General features: G+C 38.8%; 1 protein-coding gene and 1 long non-coding RNA gene across 2 annotated transcripts in view; both read left to right on the forward strand.

Moving 5' to 3' along the window:
• LOC135311526 (uncharacterized) overlaps positions 1 to 25,368 on the forward strand; it is a 65,003-nt gene extending 39,635 nt beyond the window's left edge. The window contains exon 2 of the long non-coding RNA XR_010371157.1: positions 21,506 to 25,368. This is a non-coding gene — a long non-coding RNA (uncharacterized LOC135311526). The remainder of the gene's footprint in view (positions 1 to 21,505) is intronic.
• VPS36 (vacuolar protein sorting 36 homolog) lies at positions 188 to 23,817 on the forward strand. The gene is made up of 14 exons (XM_064440943.1): positions 188 to 335; positions 1,496 to 1,564; positions 5,183 to 5,253; positions 6,538 to 6,652; positions 8,094 to 8,183; positions 9,536 to 9,622; positions 12,910 to 12,942; positions 13,053 to 13,130; positions 13,537 to 13,671; positions 14,601 to 14,666; positions 15,264 to 15,328; positions 15,833 to 15,917; positions 18,431 to 18,507; positions 18,591 to 23,817. Exons 1-14 carry the CDS (start codon positions 240 to 242, stop codon positions 18,682 to 18,684), a joined length of 1,161 nt encoding a protein of 386 aa, XP_064297013.1. The 5' UTR covers positions 188 to 239; the 3' UTR covers positions 18,685 to 23,817.
• Positions 25,369 to 26,201: the final 833 nt, after the last annotated feature.

The raw sequence follows: 26,201 nt of genomic DNA on the forward strand, positions 1-26,201 counted from the left end.
CCAATTAGCGGCTCGGCTGGGCCGGTAGGGGGCGGGCGTTGGGGCGAGAGGCGGTCGCAAGATGGCGGCGGGAAGATGGCGGTCCCAAGATGGTGGCTGCTCCTCAGGCTGTCGCTAGAGGGCGCGGAGCGACCGGGGATGGGGCCCGCTCGCCCAGTGGCTGCGGGTGGGGAGCGGCGGCTGCGGCCTGGTCCGCAGGTGGCAGGGAGGGAGGGAGGGGAAGGGGCTGCGCGTCCGCCATGGATAGGTTCGTGTGGACTAGCGGGCTGCTGGAGCTGGGGGAGACGTTGGTGGTCCAGCAGCGCGGCGTGCGCCTCTGCGACGGGGAGGAGAAGGTGACGGGCGCGGCCCTGAGCGGGGCGCGGCGCAGCCCGGGTGACATGGGCTGGGTAGAGGGGAAAGGGCACGGCCGTGGGTCCCAGCCAAGTGGGGTGATGGGGTAGGTGGCTGTAGGCGGTGTGGGACGGGGGGCGAGGTGAGGGGCGCGGGGGGTTGGGACCGCAGGAGGAGCGTCGGTCAGAGGCCTGGGAGGAGGGGGACTTCTTGCGCCGGGGTTTGGGCTTGTGAGAAGGTAGTTGGGGAAGAGGCCCAGGCTCTGCGGGAGAAGGTCTTTGGACGGTGGGGGAGGGTCGGGAACCCCGCAGGGCGGGTGTAGCTGGTGTCACTGTCGTGAAACTTGGTGTCCCCTCCTCGGGCTGTCACTTCCTGTGTCAGGGGCTGAGTGCTCCCCCCTGTTGCTCAGCTCAGCAAGCCGTGCGCTTTGGCTTTGATGCCACGTCCAGGGCATGCCATACAGCTCACACCCGAGTCATCCGGGTAGCTGTGAAATGCTCTCCAGCTCTGGTCGTGAAGGGCGCGATCTTCCCCTCTGCTGTCATCTGAGCCTCCTCTATTGTTTTGTATCACGGCTGGAGCAGCTCTTGATATATCCTCAGTTTTCCTCACCAGAGTAGGTGCATACCCTCATAAAAAAAAGTGTAAAAACATGCTTCCAGTGGAAGCAATGTGCTAACAGAGATTTTTCCAAATACCGATGGCTGCCTGATAAAGATCTTTTCAACAATGAAATGGATAGAAGTACTACTTCTGTGTGAAAGGCCAGAAGATTTCAGACTCTGCATAGCGTCTTTGTATTCGGTTGTGGTCACCAAATAGCATTCCAAAGCCAATAGCCCTGTTGAAAATACGATATTTAGGAACACTTGTATATCTTGCACAGCATATGGAGGGAGGACCCCTCAGGATTTCCTGGGGGAAAGTTTGTACAGTTGAAAAAGGAAGTTTGTATATATCCATCTAATCCTTTTATACTAATTTTCTCCATTGTTTCCTAAACTTAATTTATTGTGTTTTCTGAAAAAAGAGAGTGTTCTCAAAATACTGGCTCGTTGAATCTGATTGCTATGTTGTGGTAATGCGTAATGTTTCCAAGATCAGTATTTATGCAATTTACTGGTTATATTTGTTGTTGATGTGTTTTATTTTTCCCATTTAGTTGAAATTTGATAGCGGAGTATTACTGCTAAGCACACACAGACTAATCTGGAGAGATCAGAAGAATCACGTAAGTCCCATTTTTGTCTCTCTTGCACCATTGAATTGCAAATTCCATAATAAACAACAGGTAGCTTGCAATTAAAAGACTGCACACGGAGAGGAGATTTTTCTTTCCTTTATGTGTGCTTTGTTTTACAAGTAGAGTCCATTTTTTGGCTCACAGTGGAAAGAAAATTATGTACAGGAATGTTCTTTCACCAAATTCTGCTTTAATAAAATAATCATGCAGAGATGAGGAGGTATGGGAATGAATCATATAAATTTTCCTTTTCTACAGCACAAAAATAGAGTCTGGCATCATGCACTAAAAACACTGGTTTGAGACTGAAGTTGAATGCGTCAGGGAAATCATAATGTGAACTATGCTCCTTGTCTAGCAAGACCTTTTCTTCCTCATTGTTTTCAAGTCCAAGTTTCCCTGCCTTCTGCTTCCAGCATACAGTCCCAGACCATCATTTGATAATAGGATGTGTTTGGGAGAAGTATTATTTTGTACAGATTTTACCCTCCCAACTGCCTGTTCTTGTGCTGAACCATGCCTTCAGTAGGCAAGAACATTTGTCCGTACTGTGGTGGAGAACTAACTCAGAGGTTAAGTGGCAGTGGCAGAACTACAGTGTAATACTGCTGCTGAAGGCCACAGCCTGAGATTGCAGGCTAGAAATGGGTGAGAAAGACCCATACAGACCTCTAAGCACAGACTGTGGCAACATGCACCAGTTGCAACTGAAGGAGAAGTCCTCCTCAGAACTGGCTTGGATTATGCTTGTTTTGAACACAATCTTTTAGAAATTTAACCCCGGAAGCCAAAGTTTAGACACAGCATGTGCAGATGACAACTCTTCAAAGGCGTATAATATTCTAATGGATTAGTTTTGTGCAAGCATCTCTCGCACCTAAAGGCCATTCCTTACCAAATATTGCATCCTTGCTCCAAAGCAGGGAGCTACTAAGAGCCTTCTAAAGATAAGGTCACCAAGGATGTTCTTAATTTGGCAAAGCAACATATTTTTTCCGTAACGATTGTTTGCAGAAACAGCAGTACAAATCTTTCAAACTGTTTATGAGAGCTGGGTTACTGTTAAAAAAGTCAGTGGTTGTTTGTCCAGATCATGAACTATTCTGTATAAATTAACTTTTTCAGCACAGTCAGTGTGAGATAATTTAGTTGAGCTAAACTGTCTGTGTAATTCATTTCTTATTTATTCATCAGTGTCTTGACATGTGGGCGCGTACTGCAATGTGCACTGCTTACTGTTTCTAATCTTCTCACTTGGATGTTTTACTTGTTTGGAGTAACATTAAGTGCTATGGCTTCAGCAAGTCTAACAACTGTCCATATCCCCATTCTCTCCTTCTCAACAAAAGGATGACATTCATCTTTTGTTCCTGACTTCTCCTTCTCATAGGCTATATGATTCCTTGTATTGAGATCACTGAATTTGCTAATTCAGCAGAGAAGAGACTTGGAGAATAAGAGAAATAGTTTTAACAAATTAATTTAACTCAGCAAACATTCTGACAAGCTCCAGGCTTGATTAAGAGGAGGGGCAGAAACATATGGCCAGGAGATAGGCAAAAATTACCCAGTTCTTATGTAATACAGAGGAATTTATTGGAACAGGCTGCCCAGAGAGGTGGTGGAGTCACCATCCCTGGAGGTATTTAAATGACATGTAGACATGGCACTTCAGGACGTGGTGAGACATGGTAGTGTTGGGTTGACAGTTGGGCTTGATGATCCTAGAGGTCTTTTCCAACCTTAATGATTGTATGATTCTGTCCTAGCAGAGCCAGGTTTGTTTTTTAATTTTAAATCTGTACTAAACAAATAACTTTGTTAGTGGGGTAAATGAAGCTGCTTCTTTCTCAAGCTCTTAGGATTGAAGCATGAGGAGCACAATGCCCTTTTATTTTCATGGTGAGTTGTTGGCTAAGCTCAGCTGTGATATAACATCAACCTTAGAAACCTTAGCTAGCTTACCTTGAATAAACTCATAGAGTGTCCATTTTTATTGTGTCAGCAAACTAGTAATAAATGTCATTAGGTTAACATAGTAAACCTTTTTACAAAAGCAGCTGTGGTTTATAGCTGCTGCTGTTACATACTGTCTGCAGTTTAACAGTATAGAAAATACAGTGATTTCCAAAGGGGGAAAAAAAAGTAATTCTTTTGTTACATAGCTGGATCTGTAGAACATTTTAAATCATAAAATGATGCATAATGTGAGCATGAGACGTTAGGAAAAAAGATCCAAATAAACTCTCAGCATTTTTAACACATATCTCTCTCTGTATCCCTTCCTCTTGCTTCCCTTACCAGGAGGGGGTGATTCTAAGTCCCTGTGCTTACAATAATTTTGTAACTTTCTAACTGTGAACTAAATGAATCAATCATTTTGACAGTGTACTTACTATATATAGTTGGACTCTTTTGTCATTTGCAAAACCCTTTTTTTTAACAGAAGTATCATTTTGCCTATATTTAAAGTGTCCAGAGGTATGTGGACATTTTACAAATAGTAACCTGTTCTATGTAACAGCTCTAGAATCTGAACCCACAGAAGAATCTAAATGGCTTGTATTAAGAGTTTTTAGAACAGGAAATACATCATGTTTTTTCCCAAAGAGAGATTTACTCATTAGTTGGGAGTTCCTGCATGTTTACTTCCTAATCTCCAATTAATGAGTATTTAATCATTTCATGCAGAGGAACAATTTTGGTAGCAGGGATTGAGTGGGCCCCATAGCAGTGTTCGTTGTAACCTGGTGTTAGGGACACCCTTGTGGCAGATGGAAGAGAGGTTAAAAGAGGGAATGTGACTTGTGCTTCCCATATTCTGGGTGACTTCTTGATCACCAAGCTATTGTGTGGAGCACAACATTTACCAAAGGACACTCCCAAAAACAAGACCAGGCACCAAATTAGATGCTTTGAACTGCTTGCTTCCTTGGGCAATTTCTGTCTCAAATGCATATAGAAAGAGTTTAGCTTGGGTAGGTTAGTCTCCCACAGGTGGATAGAGTCTTGTTTCTTGCTCTGAGTTGTTTTGTCTAAAGCACAGTCCAATAAATGTGTGAGATGCATCAACTGCCAGATTAAGTCCTCGGTTGTGGGAGAAATTCCTGTTCCCCTCAGAGGATAGTCTAGTTTTTTAGACATTCGACATTTAAACGACTAGTGCTTTTGGATATTGTTGTAGCTCCCAAAGTAACATCAATGCAAAAATGTTAAGAACTTATGAGCATGGCACACCTACAGGGATAAGCTGCAGTAGTATGGAAATTTTAGTGTTTAAATTTTGAATTTAGATACTAAAGATTTATTAAATTCCTAAGTCCTTCTATGAATGTAGCTTGAGGTGTCTAAAGTCGACATATTGACACTTAAGTTTGGAGGTTTTTTTATTATCTAGGACTCAGTTCCAACTTTGTATTAGGTTTTCTACTTTCTCTTTACTAGATTGTTTCTATTGTTAATATCATATTTCATATGGAGTGCCTCAGGCAGCACCTGTAGAAATCTGTACTGTTCGTGAAATGGAGAGAGAGAACGCTTGGTTTTAGAGAACGAATAGTCAGGATATGGCTTTAATGTCATTTGTGTTTGCATTGATGATTCCAGGAGTGCTGCATTGCTGTACCTCTGTCTCAGATCGTCTTTGTTGAAGAGCAAGCAGCTGGGATAGGAAAAAGGTAAGGTGATAGTCACTGTCTTTTTCAGATGGATAGTTTGCCATACATGTTATGTGAGGTAACCAAGATTACATATTAATTCATGGTGGGTTCCATTTGCAATCCAAGTTTGCAGATTGACAGCCACAAGGACTTGCTTTCTTCACTTGGGATCAAATATGTAAGAGTCATGCCAAAGCAGTGTTTGATGTGATTTGTTAAATAACCGCCTTGTAATCACTAAACAAGTATGTGTTCTAGCTTGCTGTTTTCATTTCATTAGTCATAAATACCAACAGTCATTTTGCTGGATCTAAATTTGAAAGCTAATTTTAGTCTTTTCTGCCACAGAATTGGTTGGGGATAGAAACTCTGCCAGATCCTGTAATATATAACTTTTCAGGACCATATGATTAATTTTGAGCATGGAAATTCTAGCGATGGTTAGAAGGAACTCAAGTGTTTCCACTCACTTGAATAACTAATTCAGTATGGTATGTGTATAAAGAAGCTTCACAAGAAAAAGAGAAAAAAAATTAACTGGCGAAAAATATATGTAGTTGACTACAGTCAGATGGGTGAGGTAATATGCCAAAAGAAATCAGGTAATTCACTAATGCTGGAGAAGTCAAGTAAATAAAGACCCATGAAAAAAGTATCAGTAAAATGAAATGGGAACGTCAGGCTTGCAGTCATGCTGTGATAGAGGTCTGTTATGTTCCTAAAATAATGGTATCTCAACATTTGTTTTGGTGGTAGGTGTCACTTTAGACTGTTATTTCCATGCAAGTTACCTTTGATTGTTGGTTTTGGACACATTCACATACAGTGTTCGCAAGTGACATGTACAAGTGGGATAGGTTAACTGTAATACTGAGACCTTTTATTTTCCTTTGACAAAGATAGTGGTTTTTGGCAGTAGTTACTGCAAGTCAAAAGCCAAATGAAGTGACTAGCTGACAATTAGTTTTTATCATAGCTAAAAGATTTTTCACAAATTATTGCTTGCCATGTTAAAATTTGTCCTGTTTATTTCTCAAGAACTGATGGTGGGTACATTTTTAATTTGTGAGATGTTGCTGTTTTAGAGGTTACAGCTTTTATGCGAGATCTACCATAATATTGAGTCAAAATACTTCAATGTTGATGCACAAACATAAAGCATTATTTAATGTGCTTTATCTCTTATGTGAGATAAAGTTAATGGAGGTTTTGATTAACTTTAGCGGTTAACTTTGATTGTAGAAATAATTTTTTTAGATGTGTCAGAAAGCTTCTCTTCTCTTTCCTTTAACTTTCTCTTAGTGCCAAAATAGTTGTTCATCTTCATCCTGCTTCTTCAAACAAAGAGCCTGGTCCATTCCAAAGCAGCAAATATTCCTACATAAAACTTTCATTCAAAGAACATGGGCAGATTGAGGTAAGTTTTGTACCATGCAAGCCCAGCACATCAGATCTTTGGACATGCTTTTTTCCTCTTGCTGCGTTAGTGATAATTTTCCATGATCTTCCCATGTTTGCTTTTGAGGTGGAGCTTTTTCAATACATCCTTTTTTTAAAGACACACTATGAGCCTTCAGGGTTCTATACTTTGGTTAAATAATGCAAATAGAGTTCCAAAAATGTCAAGAGGCATTATTAGGCTTTAATATAATCCTGGACTTCCTTTTGTAATCTTTTAAATTGAACACAGGATTTTCCAAAATAATATCTCTGGAATCTGTTAAATGTTTAACAGAGTAAAAAATATTTCTTTGTAGCTAACCCTCTCCTGGACAGGAATCGCGCATGAGGAATTCCTCATCATCTCTCTAATTTTATTGCTGAACACTTTCTGCTGCCTCAGAGCTTTGTTTCGTTTTGTGTTTTATAAATCTTCATTTTTTTACTGACAGAAATCTCAAAGCCTTTGAGCATTCTAAAAAACCCTATTTTTAAAAGAAGGCTTATCCTAAAAACCAAAGAAATTGCACTCTGTAAAGAAATTTCATAGTATAAGATCCTCACTTGAAGAGAGTGAGAGCTTTAACTTTGAACCATGAAAAAAGCTGTCCCTGTTCCCTGCAGAAAATCAGATTTTCAACTTCAGTTAGTTATAAATGTCTTATAAACGCATGTGCTTGATCAGACTCACTTTCATTTTTTTGTGAGCAGTTTTCAGCTTAGGGCGAGTGTAGATTTATGCCTAGTTGTAATTGTATAGCTGTTTTACCTAATCGTAACCGTATTTTTTTTGATGTTAATGTTCATGTCTGAGAACCATGCTTACTGGTTACCTAGCATATCAGTTACACTCCAGATCTTTTATTTATGACTTCAGAATGCTTTCCTGTGAACCGTGAACAACACTCATAAGAGTGGAATAGATTTTCTTTCTGGATTTTGGTCAGTGGGATACACTTACTGTTAACTAATTAACTAATACCATCTTCTGGTGGTAGCAATAAATAAATAAGTGTAATTGATCTGTGTGGTTGTCTTTATATTGTTGGATTAACAGATCAATAGTAATCAGATTGTTCAACTTTCCTTCAGCTTAGAAGTATGCCTTTGAGCAAATCTCAACATTTTTACCTTTAGCATTTTTGGGAATATTTTGAATATCTGAAAAAAATATTTTACAATAGAAGTACTCATGTGAGTTTAACTAGTAACTACATGGCTCCTCCTCTAATGTGTATATTTTTGAAGACTGGAGTTTAAGAATTTCCAGATATAAAAGCTGTACTGTGGATGTGTAGGTGTTACCATGATTTGTCTTACGGTGAAGTTTATATCATCTACCACCAAGATGCTGAAAATACCAGGGGGTACTCTGCACAGCTTCTGAAGTGTCTGTTGTCATTCTCTAATGTTTGCAGTTCTATAGACGATTATCAGAAGAAATCACACAAAGAAGATGGGAGAACATGCCCACTGGTCAGACCATGCAAGTTAACAAGGATCCACAGGTATGTGCAGAGCTTCTGAGCAGGATTTGTCTGTAATCTCGTTTCCACATCTTGCTGCCACAGTGTACTGCATCTGGCGTGCCTCTCTAACCAACACTGCAGGCATGTGGGAAATCAGCTTTACTTGGCTTTTTTCTTCACTGGCATAAATTAGTTTTGCCTTTGCAGTTTTCATCTAATATAGAACACTGTGTCCACTCTGCCTTGAGTGTGTTTAGACCTGAATAGTTGATAATGAGCTCTGTTTTTTTTTATGTAGTCGGGCGCATGCACACACAAAATTATGCAAATATTATATATATATTTGCATATAGTTTTATTCAGCATGAGAGATCTAATGAAGCTGAAAGATTTTTGGTCTTAATTGTGATTTCTGTTTTATCTTTTGTAGGCTGGAAGTCTAAACATAACATGCAACTTTTATTTAACTCTTTGAAACTATATGTTTGATTTAACAAATGTCCATTTAGAATATATATTTATGGAGAATCTCTTCATTGTGTGTTGGATTGCCTTCTTTGTCTGCATACTTCTAGGTTATAAACTCTGATAAACATGTAGATGTTGTTTCTGTATATGACTATGTTGAATACATTAATATATTGAACATATAGTACCATATGAATGAAATAGGATGATCCTTTGTAATTATAGTACCTATAAACATAGTTGCATTTGGGCTGATGGGGAAGCCTGCACCCTGTGTCAAGACTCAGTTAATGAAAATGCCTTCCCTCCTGTTCTTACTCTTGAGTCATAGCAAAGCATTAACACCAGCGCTGAGCTTTGCAGTCAGAGATTTGAGGGATGGCACCACTGCCACTTAGGTACCAGCCTTTCTAAAACACTTTTGGCATCAAATGAAAGGTTCACCCATCACCTCTGTTCTGATACTTCTCAGCAAGGTAAATTAGACTGCACTTAGCATTGTGTTTCTGTGGCTATGTTTCTTCAGGCTCGATTTCTTGAGGTAATCATGTTTAGATACACATTTCCACAGCTCTAGTATAGATGTTCACATGGACTCAGGAGGCTTAAATTGAGATGAACTGGAATGCTCCGTCTGGATCAGGCTATTAGGCATCTTCATATTAACAGCTTCAATATGATAATCTTATTATCTGTCTACTAGAGCAAATTCATACATGCTTTTTATTACTAATTACACTTAATGTTTATTTTTTTACATTGCTTTAAAAAATACTTTCAAGAAATATATGAAATATTGTATGCATTATATCAGCTCTGTGGGGGAATGTTTCCTGTCTTCTAGTGTAAGGTTTTTCACAGTGAGGCAGATGAGAAAACTTAGCATTTCCTATTTTGATTCCTTTCATTATTTTCTTTTGCAGGCAGGAAGAATAAGGGCTGTAGGAATTGTAGGGATCGAAAGGAAATTAGAGGAAAAAAGAAAAGAGACTGACAAAAACATTTCCGAGGTAAATACTACTGAAGTTTCAAGGTCAACCACCTGTCTGAGCCATTTACATTCATTCACACTTTCTTTTAGGGGCAACTGAGACTGTTGATTATTCTTGTTGAGAAGTCTGAATTGATTAAGAGTGTATAGTTTACAGTTATTTACTTTGTTTAACTGGCTTTTTAATATATGTAAAGGCACTTCATTTAAACAGTTCCTTTCAAGAAGGCTGTTCTTTGAATGTATCGGTGTGTACTTATAAAATTGGTTTTGGTAGAATTAGAAACCTGAGCTCAGTGACTTTTCATCAGGGGAGGCAGAACACAAACACATTTGCAAAAGGAGACTATTACAAGCTTGGGGTTTTTTCCCCCCCCTTTTTTTTTTTTTTTTTTACAGCTAATTTTGGTTTCAATTGGAAATTTAATACATATTAATAAGAATATGCTGATGTAAGTGTCTGCACATAACTGTATTGAAGTTAGATTTTAATTTTATAAATACTCAGTTTTAAAATGTTGGGTCTAGGCTTATAATTACAGCAAAATGTTCTGCAGCCCAGGCATCAGCAAGGTGTTACAAGGATCTTTGCAAAATACCTGGGCTAGAGGGAGACCATCCTTTCCCCCAGAAACAGTGTAATAGTTAAGTTCCAGATATCAATACTGATGGACAACAGAGGCAATTAATCTCTCTGAATATGCCTGACAGCAATATCCTCAAAAGTAGTCTGGTTCTGTCTTGGTAGTAGAGATTAATGCAGAAGTACTCATAAACTGCATGCAACAGGTTCGTTATTGTGGCAAAGCTTTATGGGATTCAATTGTGCCACAATAAGAAGGGCATTCACTGCTCTGATACATAAATTATAGTACCTTTGCAGGCCGCATGCTGTTTCAGATACTGGTAGCATTAAACCTTTTCCTTTGTTTATGAAGAATGTAATGAATGAAGTTCTGTGTGTAGTTCAAAAGGTATTGTGGTTACATGCATGTGTATATAGTTCAAAAGGTATTGTCTGGTTATTTTTTCCTTTAGTAGCTTTGTCAGAGTAAAAAAAAAAATCTATACATGTTGTATGAACGGAGGAAAACTGTGACTTGTAAAATCCTGCCTTCCTCCGGCTTTAAATGTTATAAATGACTTAATTTAAAAAATGGTGCCCTGGCTTCCAGGAAAAGGCTTCCTGCATCTGCTGTTCACTGCTGATAAGAATCCAGTTCTTTAGCCTTTTGTTTATCTGAGGAAGTTCCTGTTAGGTGTGTGCACATTCCCCTTTGTTTCTAGGCCTGCCCTCGGTGAGTCAGGCAGAGGAGGAGTTGGACACAGCATGGTGTTTATTTAGCTAAATCTAGGGTTCTTTTGATGAACGATGTTTTCATGCAGGTTATAGAGATTAGAAATAAGCTGGGAGAAGCCTTGTTAGAAAACTTTCTGTTGATATCACATACAAGTACAGTAGAATGACTTTGATTTACACTAGAGATTGGGAAATGTATTGTAAATTCTTGAATTTGGCAGATTAAGAAGTAAAAAGAAATATTCCAAAGAGAAGCTTTTGTTCTGGTGGTGGTAGATTACTGTTATGCGTTAGTATATTTTCTTTTCTCCCCTTGGACCTAGCTTTGTTCCACTTAGTCTTGGATACCTAATTTAGCTACCAAGTGTTAAGAAGCTAGACTTCTTCAGTCAGTGGAGAAACACTGGCACCATCAGGAGGGATTCAGATGAAAAGCAAACCCTGTCCCTTCCCAGAGGCATCTCTCTTCTTTGCATGTTGAATCTCAAACCAATAAGCTTCTGAGTAAGGTGCCTACATGTAGATGGGAACAACTGGATCTTCCTCTGCAAATTCTGCTAAAATGTGTTTTTCTAGTGGGGAATTAGTCAGAACAAACCAGGAATCACATAGGAGCAATGGCTAGAAGCTGTAGGCAAGATCGGTCTCTGGACATTTGACATACTCTAACTGAACAACCTTCTTTACTTGTGGCTGGAGGAGTTGGGTGCTGCTGTCAGGCAAGCTTTAGCTGAACAGGTTCAGGAATTTTTCTCACACCACTTGTTCAAAAAAAGGTTGTTTGAAAAGGTTGATCACCTGGGCACGTAGTCATGTATTTGAGAGAAGTGGGTGAGAAGGCAGAATGTGTGTAGCTGCGGATGGGAGAAATGAGAGTTGCTTTTTAATATAGTTGTGTTAGTATAGTTGCTAATTTTTTTACATGAATTTTTGAATCCTAGCTGGTTATCTTTTGAATTTCAGTATACCTTCAGCCTTTTTTAATGTATGTTTTATTTAAGCCTAAAAATGCCCTTTGTGAGTCGTTGTAGAATTGTTGTATTTGAGTCTGTAGCAGTTTGTTAAGGTTAATAGACTTGATATAACTGTGGTCCTGTGATGGATATCCAGTTTATTACTTTTTTTTTTTTGTGGAAACAAAATAAAAGGTTTCTTAGACTAGAAAAAAATTGGTTTTTTACAATTTTTTTCTCTTGCTTTAGCAGGTATTTTGGTTTTTTAGGTCCAGTTCAGAGGATGCTTTTTATCTGGTTTTTATTTTAGTTTATTTAAATCTGATAACTTGTCTCATTGACCTTATTTAATTCATTTTTTAAACTGTTTTTTGTTTATTATGGTAGCACCACTGTTCCTATGTATGCAGTACTTAAGAGATGTTGCCACATATTTTCAGAGGTTTTGTCTCTTCAGTTAAGCATATATGTGAAAGCATATACCTTCTTCCTTGCTCATTTGAAATGACTGTTTCTGACTAACTTACTTTAATCAGTAGATGTTACTAAAATTGTCTTGTTGGGAGGCGTACTTCTGTAGCTTTACAGCTGACTTGCTGCTGGCCAGAAACAATAGATCTCCTTGAGTGAGGGTTGACTGTCGGAAGAAAACCTACCATTACCACCAAGGAAACTTCTCCCAGCTTTTAGGAGAGCATAATAAACTTGGACAGTTTAATCTTTTCTGGGCCTGAGTATCTCATTATTCCTTCCTACCACATGGACTTCATAAATCATATTGAACCAGTGTTCACATACTAGAAGAGTGTGTGATTGTTTGATTCTTTTCTTCATCCTTTGTTGTTTATGGATTATATAATTTTTTAAAGATCTGATATAAAACAACTATATCAATGAATTATTAATAATATCTCACATTGTATCATATTAATCTGAAGGGATAGCAGCTCTTACGAATAGCGTGGATAGATAGGCAGACAAAGGCAGCTCACTGTATCCATGAAGTTGAATGCTGTAATTATACTGATCTGCAGTGTCTGCTTTTCATTTCAGGCTTTTGAGGATCTTAGCAAACTAATGGAGAAGGTATGGCACGTGTCACTTATCCAAGTAGACTTATGCTTGTTTTCTCAGTTTTAAGCATGCTTTTCTCTGTTGAGCTCAAAGTTGACTTATCTATGTGTGTTTCTTGACAGGCTAAGGAAATGGTGGAGTTATCAAAGTCAATAGCTAACAAGATTAAAGAAAAACAAGGTGACATCACTGAAGATGAGGTAGATTAATTTTGGTTTTAAAGTCAACACAAATGTTCCTATGCAAAGCAAAAAGCTATCCATTTAATACAAGTAATGTTCATAGAGAACACTTCATGGTTGGGGTTTTTGTGTTTCAATTCTACATAAAGTAAATGTGACTTACTTGTTTAGTGTTGGCTTTTCTCTCGACCCTCTCTTAAAAGCAAAGATTATACTGCCTTTGAGTAAATTTTGTATTTTTGACCTCCGCTGGTCAAAAATAAATTGTATTAAGTCTTGTCTTCTCTTTGCTAGAGGTTGACTTTATTGGTAGTAAACTGAATGGATTTATTCACCAAAACTGTCTTATGGTAATAAAATCAAAGAATTTTAAAAACAAGAATTATTCACTAGCTGATGTACCTTTATTAATTTGTTTGTTTAGACTATTAGGTTCAAGTCCTATCTACTGAGTATGGGTATAGCTAATCCAGTTACTAGGGAAACATATGGATCAGGTACACATTACCACATGCAACTGGCGAAGCAACTAGCTGGAATACTGCAGACGCCGTTAGAGGTAAAGTACCTAATTTTGCACCAGAACTTTCCATGTGTTGCTGAATTTTGATGTAAATGTGTTTCAGCTGCAGTATTGTGCCTCTTAAAGCCTCAGATTTTGCAGCGCAGCCTCATGTTCAGTGTTTATGGAAGGATTATATATCCTCTTTCTGAATAAGAAATTTTAAATATAAGTAAGAATTTTTCTTTGGAGTAATGGCATCTCAGCTTCTAATTTGCGAAATATCAGTGATAGCAAGACTGCAGGGATAGCAGTCTTTTCTATTTGAATAGTTCTGTATTCATCCCTTGCTGCAGAATGTTCCTTTTTTGAAGAAGGAAGCAACACTGACTTAGAAAATATAAGTAGTCAGTCTTTAAGCTGCTTAAAACCTACATATTTTGCAAATACAGCACAGTTATTACACAGCTTGCCCCTTCTTAGTAATATCTCATATTTTAATTTATCTGAAGCTATTACAGAATTCAGGATTCTCACCACAAATTTAGATTTCATGTTGCAACTTATAAGGCTATGTGGCTACTATAATGTATACATATTTCAGTATTTGTTGAGAAAGCTTTGTGCTACCTACTATGATCAGAATGGAAAACTGTGTCTGAAAAGCAAAAATGGTAAATTGATTGATAGATTTATTATCTTGAAATTCCTTGTTCCTGTGATTTATTCTATGCTTTAAAATCAAAGTAATTCAGTCTTTGGATGTAGTATCAGTGGTTTGGATTTTAAAATGATTAGAGAAAGATATAAGTTGTTACTTACCTCTCAGGCTAGAAATACACGGTATTGCCTGTCTAATGGTGTTTTTCATTAAGGCCCATCATTTAGCTCCTCTGTTTTACCTGTTTAATCAGTCAAATGCAAGTTGAGATACTGTGTTTACTAGATTAATGCTATTTCTCTTACCAGTCTTGTGCTTAACACAGGAGCGAGGAGGGATCATGTCACTTACAGAAGTGTACTGTCTGGTAAATCGCGCACGAGGATTAGAGGTGAGAAATTGGTTTTGTTAAGTGTTTTATAAGATGTACTTCAGTGATAAGGTAATTAAAGGAAAAAGGGTAAAAATGTTCCCTACCAATTGCTCACTCTGCCTGTCTAACAGCATGAAGTGATCGGCCCTTTATTAAAATTAGGGTATTTTACTTTTTTCCTTTCTCTTTCTTCCATGTAATGTTTGTCTATCCTCTGTGAGTTCTCATAATGTATGCTGCTTTTTTAATGCCCTATAAAAGGGAAAATCTGTCCTTATCTGGAAAGAATACTGAGGGACACAGAATACTAAAGAATGGTGAATGGATTTGGTTGTGGGGTTTTTTTGTTTGGTGTTTTGTTTTGTTTTTTTTACAAAATACATCAATTCTTTCTGTAAACAAGGCAAGAAGGATTGTTCTAGAACACACTGTAAGGAAACAAGACAGGGCATAGAAGCCAAGAAGATAGACTGGACAATAGAAAGGAAGAAAATGAACAATATTATGTTGCCTGGTGTATTTTATAGCTGTAGTTATTAAAACTGTTTGCTTTGGTGTTATGCTATTATACCTGAAATGCAAGCTGTGAATAAACATGTTTTACTAATTTAATAGTTGCTGTCACCAGAAGATTTAGTAAATGCTTGTAAGATGCTGGAGTCACTGAAATTACCACTAAGGTAAGAGCTTTACAGATGTATTTATAAAACATGATACTTGCAAGTCAGACCATGGTGCTTGGATGACTTAGTATTTTACCTGTGCAAGATTTTTTTGGGTTTTTGTTGTGTTTGTTTAAAAAAAAAAGTCACCCTTTGCTTAAAGGATGCTGCTGTATGCACCAACATCTGCTCTACGTTAAAATATTATATTTTTTACCCAGCATTTACTTTGCTAGGAAGGCAATATTCTTTTCACTTCCAATACAGTTTTTTTCAGATGGGAAAAGTGTTTAACTAAGCCCAGACATATGCCCTGCTCTTCTCAGTCTCTTCAGATTTTGAAGATGCTTTTAATAGTAAAGTCATTTTACAGAGGTTTTTGGGTTTGGGGTTGTTTTTGTTATTTTTTGTTTTTCTTTCTCTTCCTTTTGTAGTGTGGTTATAGGTGTGGATGCATTAGAAATATGATCATAGATGGTGTGCACAGGTTTTTCTTAGTTACTTGGACTCTCTTGATTATAGGCTTCGGATATTTGACAGTGGTGTGATGGTGATTGAACTCCAGTCTCATAATGAAGAGGAAATGGTAGCTTCTGCTTTAGAGACAGTAAGTATACTTCATTTCCTTCAGTGTTCTGACCATGCTAGAGAAATTTAAACACATTAGGTATAAAAACTTGAGGTACAGGATTTCCTTTTGAGGTTTTGAAATACAAAATATTCCACTCCCAAATCTTCTAATAGTAGTACTTAAACAGCACTTTTTATCTTCAAAGTGCTGTGCAGGCAATAATCTTAGTCGTTGTCTCCTTAGGGAACAGGAACATTTTCACCTCTTTCATCTCTTCTCAAACTTCGTTAACCTTCAACCTTTCTCCAAATCTTTTGCGCTGTAGGATGAAATTCATGGCAAGTATTAAGTACTTAATTTAGGAGAAGTGGACTTCAGACACTGTACACAAGGTGCTTGAAGGCAGTGAAAGTAGCTCTTAAATGTTGATACAGGCAGTTGTTTGGTTTGGGTTTATTTCATAAAATAGCACATTGTATGTGTAACATCTTGTACTGAGTTTGCTGTTGTGAAGAGCGCTCAGTTGGAGAGTAGTACATATAGAATTAAGCTACCTTTATCAGGAAAAAGAAATGGTATAAATTGCAGTGTGGTAAACCTTCGTGGTCTTGCTACCTCTGGACTCTTTCAAGTCCTGGTATCCCATTATTTGATGCGTCTTCCTGTGTCTTTTTCAGTGGGATGTAATTTTTTGTTTTTTGTAAAGTTCATTAAAGGCTCACTCAGTGTATCCAAAGTTAAACATCAGAGTCAAAGAGGACTTTGGCTTGGGCAGTCAAGAAAAAGTAGAGCTATGACAGACACCTCCTCACTTGGTACATGAGGTAGACTCTTCAGTGCATTTTGCGTGATTGTTACTCTATAGCTTTCTCTCATCAAAAAGATTTTTAGATAAGAGAAATGTATTTTCATCTACAATCTAAGATTCCATCCTAAGTTATCAAAACTAAAACGCTTAAATCTTTAAATACATGTTAATCCTTTCAGTTTATTTTCTTACATTTACAGAAAAATACCTAGCCCATTTCAGTTTTTTTCTGATTATTTTTGGTTTCCAATTAATTTGTTGCCTTCGGTAAGAGTGCTTATCTCTTTGAAAGGAAAGGAAAAACCTTTTCTTGATAACAGATGAGGTCAACAGCAAAAAGCAACAGATGGTAGATTTATTACTGAAGTGCCTTTTTTCTTCAGTTTTCATAATATAAGACTTTGACTCCATAGAAAAATGTAAGGGAGAGGCTTTGGGTGAGGAAGGGTAGCCCATAAGGGAAAGGGAAGATGAGATCAGAGCTGAGGCCAAAACCACACTGTACTTAATGTATAATGTACAGTAACATGAAACTTCTGAGAAGTGAAAGGAAGTCATAGGGTTTCAGAGAGGAGAGAGATGTGGTTTTGAACAGCTGGAGAAGACAGGAAATGATATGGAAGTCAAAGGAACCCAAAGTCACCCTTGATGAGAATAGTGGCTTGAGAAGGATAGTTAGTTAATCACCCACATGCATATTAGCTTGTATAGCTGACTTCCATTATCCAGATTTGATGATTTAGCTTCATAAAATCTCAAATTAGGACTAATTTAATCTGAGCTTTTGTGAAAAGACTACTGCTGAGAATAATCCAGAATAGACCCCCTCCCCACCCAGTTATATGGGAAGCAGAAATGGCAACAACATCTGCATTTACAAGTTCGCCTGAATCTGAAGCAATGGAGAAATGGAAGAATTATTTATTTGTAGGGTAATAAAACATGTTTATCTGGAAAATTCAGTGTAGTAATAAGTCTGGACGTCATATCTAGTATTTTAAGCATCCACATGTCCAACCTGTGTGAGGTTTCGTTTTCGCATGTATTAATTAGTGTGGTTGAGACAATGGAGCCAAAGTTTTGAGTCCCAAGGCTTAACCTATCTTTTGTATCAATGGAATGTGACGGTGGCTTTTACTGATCCCTCTAGTATGACGTAAGATAGGGTGGAGTATTGGGGTTTGGGGATTTTTTTATAGGCAGTGGGGATATTTGAAATCCCATTAAACTCAAATTTTCCACTTCTGTCCGAGGTGACTTAAATATCTAAATCGATGCCCTGAACAGGTCTTTTGTTTCCTCACTAAGGCTTCACTGTTTGCAGAATCACTTAGTATAGTTGGGCTGTGTAAATAGTGATTGTGACAGTACTGCTGTCTGAACTATTCTAATTTTTCCACTCTTCTTGTCCTGGGGCTTCTTTTTAAAAAAACTCTGAAGGAAAGGGTACCATGTGATTTTTTAATTTTTTTAAATTTTTTTTTTAAAAACAGATTTAAGTCTTTTCTAGGCTCCTTTTTTATACTTGGCAATTTTCACAGGACACGGAGGGGGCATTTTTAAGGAGAAATACTCATAATTATTTGTCCTTTTTTAAAATGCAAACAAACTAGTTGTCTTCATAAGGGATTTGCTACCAATTTATCACTTCACAAGGCTAGACCTGATTCAGTAGCTGAGAGAACTTTATTGTCCTTTTAATGCCATAGTTTGTTTATTTGTATGTTTGGTTTTTTGACAGGTATCTGAAAAGGGTTCTCTCACAGCTGACGAGTTTGCTAAGCTCGTGGGGATGTCTGTTCTCTTAGCCAAAGAAAGGTAAGTGACAATTGCTGTGTTTAATACCTTTGTTATCATGTTGTCCTCAAGTAATACAGCATGTCTTCGTTTGCTTTCTCTAGGCTGCTGCTTGCTGAAAAGATGGGCCATCTTTGCAGAGACGATTCAGTGGAAGGCTTGAGATTCTACCCAAATTTATTTCTGACGCAAAGCTAATGTAGTTTGTGTACAGTCTGTTGTAACAGTTGAACAAGAGAGTAGAGGGCAGAACCCTTCCACCAACTGACTTTAAAATTTTTATTTTGTTAGTCTACTGCAACGGTGATGAACATTGCCATGCTTTACAGTTCTCAGGTATTTCAAGTGCTGAATCCTCTTATGCGGAACTGAAAGGAAGTAGGAATCACTGTCAGAAACATGTTAATTGTCTCAAGCCGGCTAGCTCATGTTTCAAGTTTTATTTGATGTGCTCTGTAGTTTCTCGTTTCAAGAGAAGGCAGATGAAGATTCCACACAAGTGAAAGTGGAGAGAATATCCCTGTAGTCTGCCATGAGGGCCAGCACCCACAAAACAGGTTACTGCATACTCCAGTTTCAATTTGTTTATGTCTAGAGCAACAAAGCAGACAGATATATCCGTAGTGATAAGTGACTTTGGTGTGTAGTGAGGTATAAGGAACAAACCAGAGTAGAATAACCCCTTCTCCCTGAAGTGATGAACAGTTTTGTAAGAGGATCTTGGGGTTCTTGTACTTCGAGAAAGAACAAACCTGCTCCAGGAGAGATTAACGTATGTTATGAGAATCTAGAAAACATGATGTTTATTTAGTCATGTCTTATGCTAATATCTCAGATAGGAGCATTGTTAGCACAGACTCCTCCCTTCTCTTTCCTTGCCATCTTCCTTCCTGTCTCATTATGTTGCACTTTGGGTGCCCTTTCTCTTTCCTCTCTTTACATCGCAGAGTGTAGTAGCCTCCTGTCACTCTACCAGACTCTGTGCTTTAATGTGCTTGGTTTTTATCTTGTACTTCTAATGAAAGATCGTTTGTCTGTTTCATCGGCCTACTATCTGTTTTGGAGAGACAGTTATTTTGCTTATATCTTGTATGCAAAAATTAATATGCTTTCAGTATTGAAGGGAGGAAGAAGACCATCACCCTGTGTTTAATAGTCACAGCGTATCGTGTTGTTTGGTATTCCTCACCCTGTGTTCACACTGAATGCAATTGGATAGTCTCAGTTTTCATAACTCCAGTGGAGTTGTTACATTACTTGAAGATCTGTTGTCATGGTAATAATGGTAAGTGGATGTTTGTGATCCACATCACTTAAATTTTTGACATTTTGAAGTGACCAGTTTTAATAAATAACAAAATGTATTCAAGGTATGGACAAGGACAACATATGTAGAACTGCATTGTGGTTGTAATGGCCAAATTGACATTACAAAAAAGGAGAAAAAGGCTTGTAAGAGCCTGAAAATATTTTCAGAACTATTTCAGTGTTACCATAGCTTAGACAAGAGTTCAGAGCCTGCCAATAAGGAGTTCAGTGCAGAGATCCCTAGTGATGATGCTTTTCGTTCGTAGGATGCTCATTTAGGTCCAATGAATTGTGTCATCTTATCCTTGTCACAAGCAAACTTTCATGCAGTGCTTTATTTAGGGAAGTTTTCCTCTGTTTTGTGAAGGTGCTAAAACTAATGTGTTTGACACAGGTGAAGGAAGCAGTTCCACCCTATTTTTACTTTGTTAACCATCTAGTGTCATCTTTTCAGGAGCCTTATGGCTTCCTGCTTTTCTTCATCCTCCCCACAACACCCAGAAGAGATCTACGTGAGGTACACCAATCATCACATATCTAAGGAGAGACTGAAAAATGAGAAATTCAGAAGCAAAAAGGTGTTTTGTGAGAGCTGTTTCTTTTGCCCGATACCCAACCCTGTCAAGGGAGACCAGTGGTTTATGGGCTTGAACCATTTCCCACAAGGGGGCATGTCTTCTGCAGAAAGGACAAAACCAGAAAGGAAATGCTAACTAAACTCCAGCCTTTGCTGCTCCAATCCTGAGCATTTCATTATTTTAATTAAGCAATAACAATACGGCCTGTTTAGAATGATGGTACCTTCTCAAGCTTTTCTTTCCGAAGATTTTTCCTTGGCTTTTTTTTTTTTCTACAGGGAAGAAGTCTATAAGGTAAATTGTATAGCTGTTTTAGAATTTAAACATACACAGAAGACAATTACTACTAGAAAGTAATAAAAATGAAAAGATTTTCTTAAATAGACTGTTCTGTCAAATTTTGGGTTTTTTTCTTCTTAAAATATTTTGGCAGCTTTAAAGTCTTTGAACATCAAAATCTTGTGGTTCTGTGGGGCAGGTTTTTAAACTGCATTATATTTTTGCTGTCTCATTTTGTACCTAAAAGGGTACAAGATTGTTTTGATTTAAAATGAAAAGGCAGAATTGTTGGTTGACAGCCAGCTGAACAAGAGCCAGCAGTGTGCCCAGGTGGCCAAGAAGGCTGACAGCATCCTGGCTTGTATCAGGAATAGTGTGGCCAGCAGGAGTAAGGAGGTGATTGTGCCCCTGTACTCGGCACTGGTGAGGCCGCACCTAGAGTGCTGTGTTCAGTTTTGGGCCTCTCACTGCAAGAAGGACATTGAGGTGCTGGAGCCTGTCCAGAGGAGAGCAGTGAAGCTGGTGAAGGGTCTGGAGAGCAAGTCTTACAAGAAGAGGTTGAGGGAACTGGGGTTGTTTAGTCTGGAGAAGAGGAGGCTGAGGGGAGACCTTATCATGCTCTACAGCTACCTGAGAGGAGGTTGTAGTGAGATCGGTGTTGGTCTCTTCTCCCAAGTTACTAGCGATAGAAGGAGAGGAGATGACTTCAAGCTGCACCAGGGAAGGTTTAGACTGGATATTAGGCAAAATGTTGTCACTGAAAGAGTGGTCAGGCATTGGAACAGGCTGCCCAGAGAGGTGGTGGAATCACCATTCCTGGAGGTGTAGATGTGGCACTTCAGGGCATGGTTTAGGAAGCATGGTAGTGTTGGGTTGGTGGTTGGACTTGATGATCCTAGAGGTCTTTTCCAAACTTAATTATTCTATGAATTAAATGTAATTAGAATGCCCTGGTTCTGTTGCTGAGTAGCCTGTGAGACACTCCAGCCAGAATCACAAAACTAGATGTCTACACAAGCACCAGTTTCATGAGGGAACCAGTCTGAGCTTGAGCCAAGCATATATCCTGTGCTAGAGCTGGAACAGCATCTGACACATGCAAATGTGTTTTCCCAGCTGAAAGACAATAGAAATCATACATCTGATACCACACTGAGAGCCAGCCATATGGCAAACAAATGGAGTGGCATGTTTACGGGTGTGTGGTATCATGGTAGTACATCGCACTGTTCTAAACTGCCCTTGCCCAGTCCTGTTTCTGTTGGTACAACCAGCAAAAAATCTATTGACTATTGAAGCAGTATTATAGGAGAGAGGAAAATATAGTTGTCATTCTCACAGATCATTGTAGTTTAATACAGAAGGTGCCTGTATGAACCTTCCATGTTTTGATTATTCCTAGAATATTTGTATCAAGATACATGAACTTCATCTCATTTTGCCAGGGCTGCCCAATTATGCAGTCCTTTGAACAGAGGTTTGTTAACAGAGGTCTGTTCAAATGGAGTAGTCTTAAATGATGTTTTTCATTTGAAAACACAGGTCTTTTTATACATATGACAGGAAGAGAACACTGCTCGGGAATCTGTACATCCTTTCTATTTCTCCTTTCCCTTTGTTTTCAGGAAAATTATATTCAGCCTATGGAAACATGGCCCTAACCTGAACCATATTTCCGAAATGCAAACTTTTTTTTCAACTGAAAGATAACATATGGTATGTATGTGTATTCAGAAGTCTTCAGAAAGTGGAACTTTAATAATCGCTACTGGCTGTGTATTGATAAGCTAAACTCTTGGACACTCATTTCTTCTAACACGACTTCTATAGTTTGTCCAAAGGGCCTGACGGTGATTTTTGTAAAAGTAGTGAAAGTACGTCACTGAATTCATGAAGACGCTAGTGGGAGACAGTGGGAGTCTGTTGCTGACAGTGGTTCCTGCTTCCTCAAGCCTGGGAGGCTCTCATTTGCAACTGGGCAGTTCTTTCAAAATACTGCCCTGAAAAGGCAGGAATGGCTGATTCAAAATTACTTGTGGATTTGATATGAAATAATTATTTTCTTTGGGAGGAACCCACTCTCGAGTGGCTTTTTTCCTGAGCTAGATTCACAAGTCTGACAATTGCATTGCTTTTTCCTACTCTAGCAGTTCCCATTTCATCCTAATTCTCAGTGCTTCAGGCATTCACGTGAAATGCAAGACAGTCTAGGTCCAGGTCATCTTCTGCTGGGAAGGCTTCAACTAGCATTTTGTTCTCCAAAAAATGAGCTGCAAGTAATTGTGCTAAGAGCATATTCTGGGCATGTCTGTTTGCAACATTCATCTTCATTTTAAGGAATTACTTAAATACTTTTTGGAGCAGAGGCCCAAGTGTAATACCTTCCAGGTAGTTGTCCTGGCCTGCAGACTTGAGAGTAATTTTTCTTTGCGGTTTAGAAATGAAGCATTATTCAACTATTAAAAAAAAAACCACACCACCAAAACACAGTAACTTCAGGATTGAGTGAGGAAACCTCAGTTTCAGAAAACCCCACAGCCTGCTAGTGCTAGTTAGTGCACACTCATGAGAGGTAGACCTGATAGAAACCACCCTGCTCCATATCCCTGCTCCAAACCAAAGACCAGGTAGGATCTTGAGTCTCCTCCTTCCCCACTGGACTGGGAATGCTGTGACTTCAAATTCCCACTGATGAAAGAGCACATTAAACCCTGCTCTGCCATGCTCACAGCAACGATGGACAGCAAGTTGAAGGGGCTGCTGGAATAGTCGCAGCACTTTCGTGACTCTAGTCCTGCTCTGAGCATAAGGCTCAGACTAGTTAGATGTTCTGCATTGCTTTGTTCAGTTCAAAGTGTTTTATGTACTTGGAGGGTTTCACTCAGCTGATGATAAATTATCATCAAAATTATCTCAGGGACTAAGTAAAGGAGGATAATCTAAATGCTGTTTCACTGTGTTTTTGAAGTCAACAGTCGAACAAATTGGTGCTCCTGTATCCCTTGCTTTGATACATGCAGAACGCTCCCAGAAGCTCAAAGACAGGACATGTTATTTTCTTCTAACAAAAAAATTTGCAGGAGGATACATGCTGTGTGAAGTTATTTTTCTTTTTGCAAAGAACAATAAAGGCAGCACAGTTGCGCAGAATAAATCTGTACCTGTTGCGGTGTTTGTACTGTGGCTATTTAATGATTCACTTCACATAGGTAGAATTATTTTCAAATGTTGCCTAAATATAACGGTATTTGCTACGGTGTGTGGAAGTTCCTGGTCTTTCAGCCAGACTCAGCAGTGGTGCGTGTGTGGCACAGTTCCCCAGAGTTTCACTTCACATTGGACAGAGAATTTGAGGTGTGTCTTTAAATTGCAAAGTTCCTCTGGTTTGATCCACCCATTAAATGAGAATGGCAAAGCTCCCACCAACTTCAAACCCAACCTTTGTTATAATTATCAAATGTTGATTAGTTAACAGCTCTGAAAATGGGTGTATTGGCTATAGCTGAGCTCTGACAGGGAGAAGGAAAAGCTTAAGGGACTTTCTGGAATAAGATCACAAAATGTTTTGGTCTCTTCAGCATAAACACCAGACTAAGCATAACTGTTGCAAAGTAACTGTTCCTGATCTTTCTGCATTTCTATTGTTTTTTCCACCGTGTTTTGGGAAAGCCTGAGATAAGGATAATTTTTTTCCACTGGGACTCCAATCTATTTATAGTTTACAAGGCCAGGCGAGACTCTTACAACCACCTCGCTTGACCTCTTGGTGAACAGAAGCTATAGGACTTCCCTTACTTAATTTGTGTTTGAAGTAGAACTCCTTTTAGGAACAAGAGATTGCAACTTCTGGGAAATCCCCCCACAGCTCTTGGCAAACTATTCCAACAACGACTACCTGTTGTAGAAATGTTTTCAGTGTATGAAATCAGAGTTTGTTTAGCTTTGGCTTCTAGCCACTGGACCTTATATTTAATAAGTCCTCTGTTAAGGGTGAGTTCCCTTCTTGCCAGGTGTCCTGGAATCTAACTGTTCCTTAAACACATAAATAATCTGGAGTCCTGCCCACCACATTGTCTTGTTTCCTGTTCTTCCTAAGGTTTTCCATAGTCACCTAATAACCACCTTAAACTGTGAACACCAGCACTGGACCAAGAAAAACTTGCGAAAGTACTAATTGCAGAGGTAATATTTTTCCCTGGGTTTTATACTCCCGGCCATCACATACAGACTGCATGCTCACGCTATCAAACATGTGCTTGAACCTATGTTCGTGCTCAGTTCACTCCCCATCCACGTAGCTCGCATGCCAGTGTGACTTAGACGTTGGACTTCTGACAGATTCTCAGTCCCGTGGGTATCTTAAGAGGCAAAGCAGGGTTTGAGGTTGGTACCCCGTAAGCCTGCGCTAGGCTAAGTGCACTGCAGCCCGGTTTCCCAGTGGGTGTCCAACGCTAGACTTTTCCTAAGCACAGTATAAAAACTATGAGCCTGAACTGCAGTGGTGTTATTAAGCAACAGCTAGGTGGAAAGGATCAGGGCTGCTTCTGACAAAGCCTGCACTGCAGCTTCCCCGGCACCTTACAGATGCTTGCCTGCAGGTTTGCTTCCTATGGGGTTTTCCTTTGGGCTATGGTTGTGCGATTATTTCTCACAGTGACAGGTTAATTTCACTTGATTATCTAATTATTTTGATAAAATATCAATGGTAACTACTCTCCACAGTTTTCCTATATGTTTTATGTTCCGTCATAGTAATTTGATCAAGGTAATTTCTTGCACTCGGTCATAATACTTTCAGGTGGGATAGTGGCAAAAGACTTGTAAAAGTAAGGCAACACCTTTCTTTGCTCAAAACCTGTGGGCAGCAGCATGACCTAACTGATGCAACAGTGGGAGCCTGAGATTAGCTGACAACTCAGTATGATCTCCAGATCTTTGTAAAGTAATGAGTAACCAGGAGGGAGCTGCACATCCTATAAAGCGTGTCCTGCAGTCTTTGTTCCTGGATCTGTAATTTTATGAGAGCTGTATTAAAATACGTATTGTTTGCTAAAGCCCAGCTTACTCAGAGGTTGCTCAGTGGGAGTGACCTGTCTTCAGGACAGTTTGTGTGTTATCTGAAAACTCGAGCAGTGATGATGTTACATCCTCTTTTAGGTCTATGATAAAAGTTTTAAATTCTTAAAGCCTAATCCATGCTTAAATCTTCAGGTAAATACATCCTGCATGAAGATGACACATTCAAAGGACATTTTGAGACCAATTAGTCAACATTTAATACTTTTAGTGCATGCTGTGCTAATTTTGCAGAAGTGTCCATGGTGGAAATGTCGGGGGTCACCAAACCAAATGTTCTATGGAAATGTATTATTACATTATAACATTGCTACCTTTACTCACCAAAATTGTAACTTTATCTAAAATACATTTTCCACCAACCTTTGCCAAGCGGCATTGGTGATGGTACTTTCCCTTTTTATTACCAGCTTTTCCATCCCTGTGTCTGGAATCAGGGTAAGGCCGACAGGTCTGTATCAGCCGGGGCTGCTC

This window comes from Phalacrocorax carbo, chromosome 1 (assembly GCF_963921805.1).
Source record: "Phalacrocorax carbo chromosome 1, bPhaCar2.1, whole genome shotgun sequence".
NCBI classification, from domain to species: domain Eukaryota; kingdom Metazoa; phylum Chordata; class Aves; order Suliformes; family Phalacrocoracidae; genus Phalacrocorax; species Phalacrocorax carbo.

Bases quoted from the DNA above. Each gene is read 5' to 3' on its own strand.
- VPS36 (XM_064440943.1), top strand. From the start codon at position 240: ATGGATAGGTTCGTGTGGACTAGCGGGCTGCTGGAGCTGGGGGAGACG. The intron at 1,565-5,182 runs GTAAGTCCCATT...TGATGATTCCAG, and splicing joins GGAGAGATCAGAAGAATCAC to GAGTGCTGCATTGCTGTACC. The intron at 15,918-18,430 runs GTAAGTATACTT...GTTTTTTGACAG, and splicing joins TAGCTTCTGCTTTAGAGACA to GTATCTGAAAAGGGTTCTCT.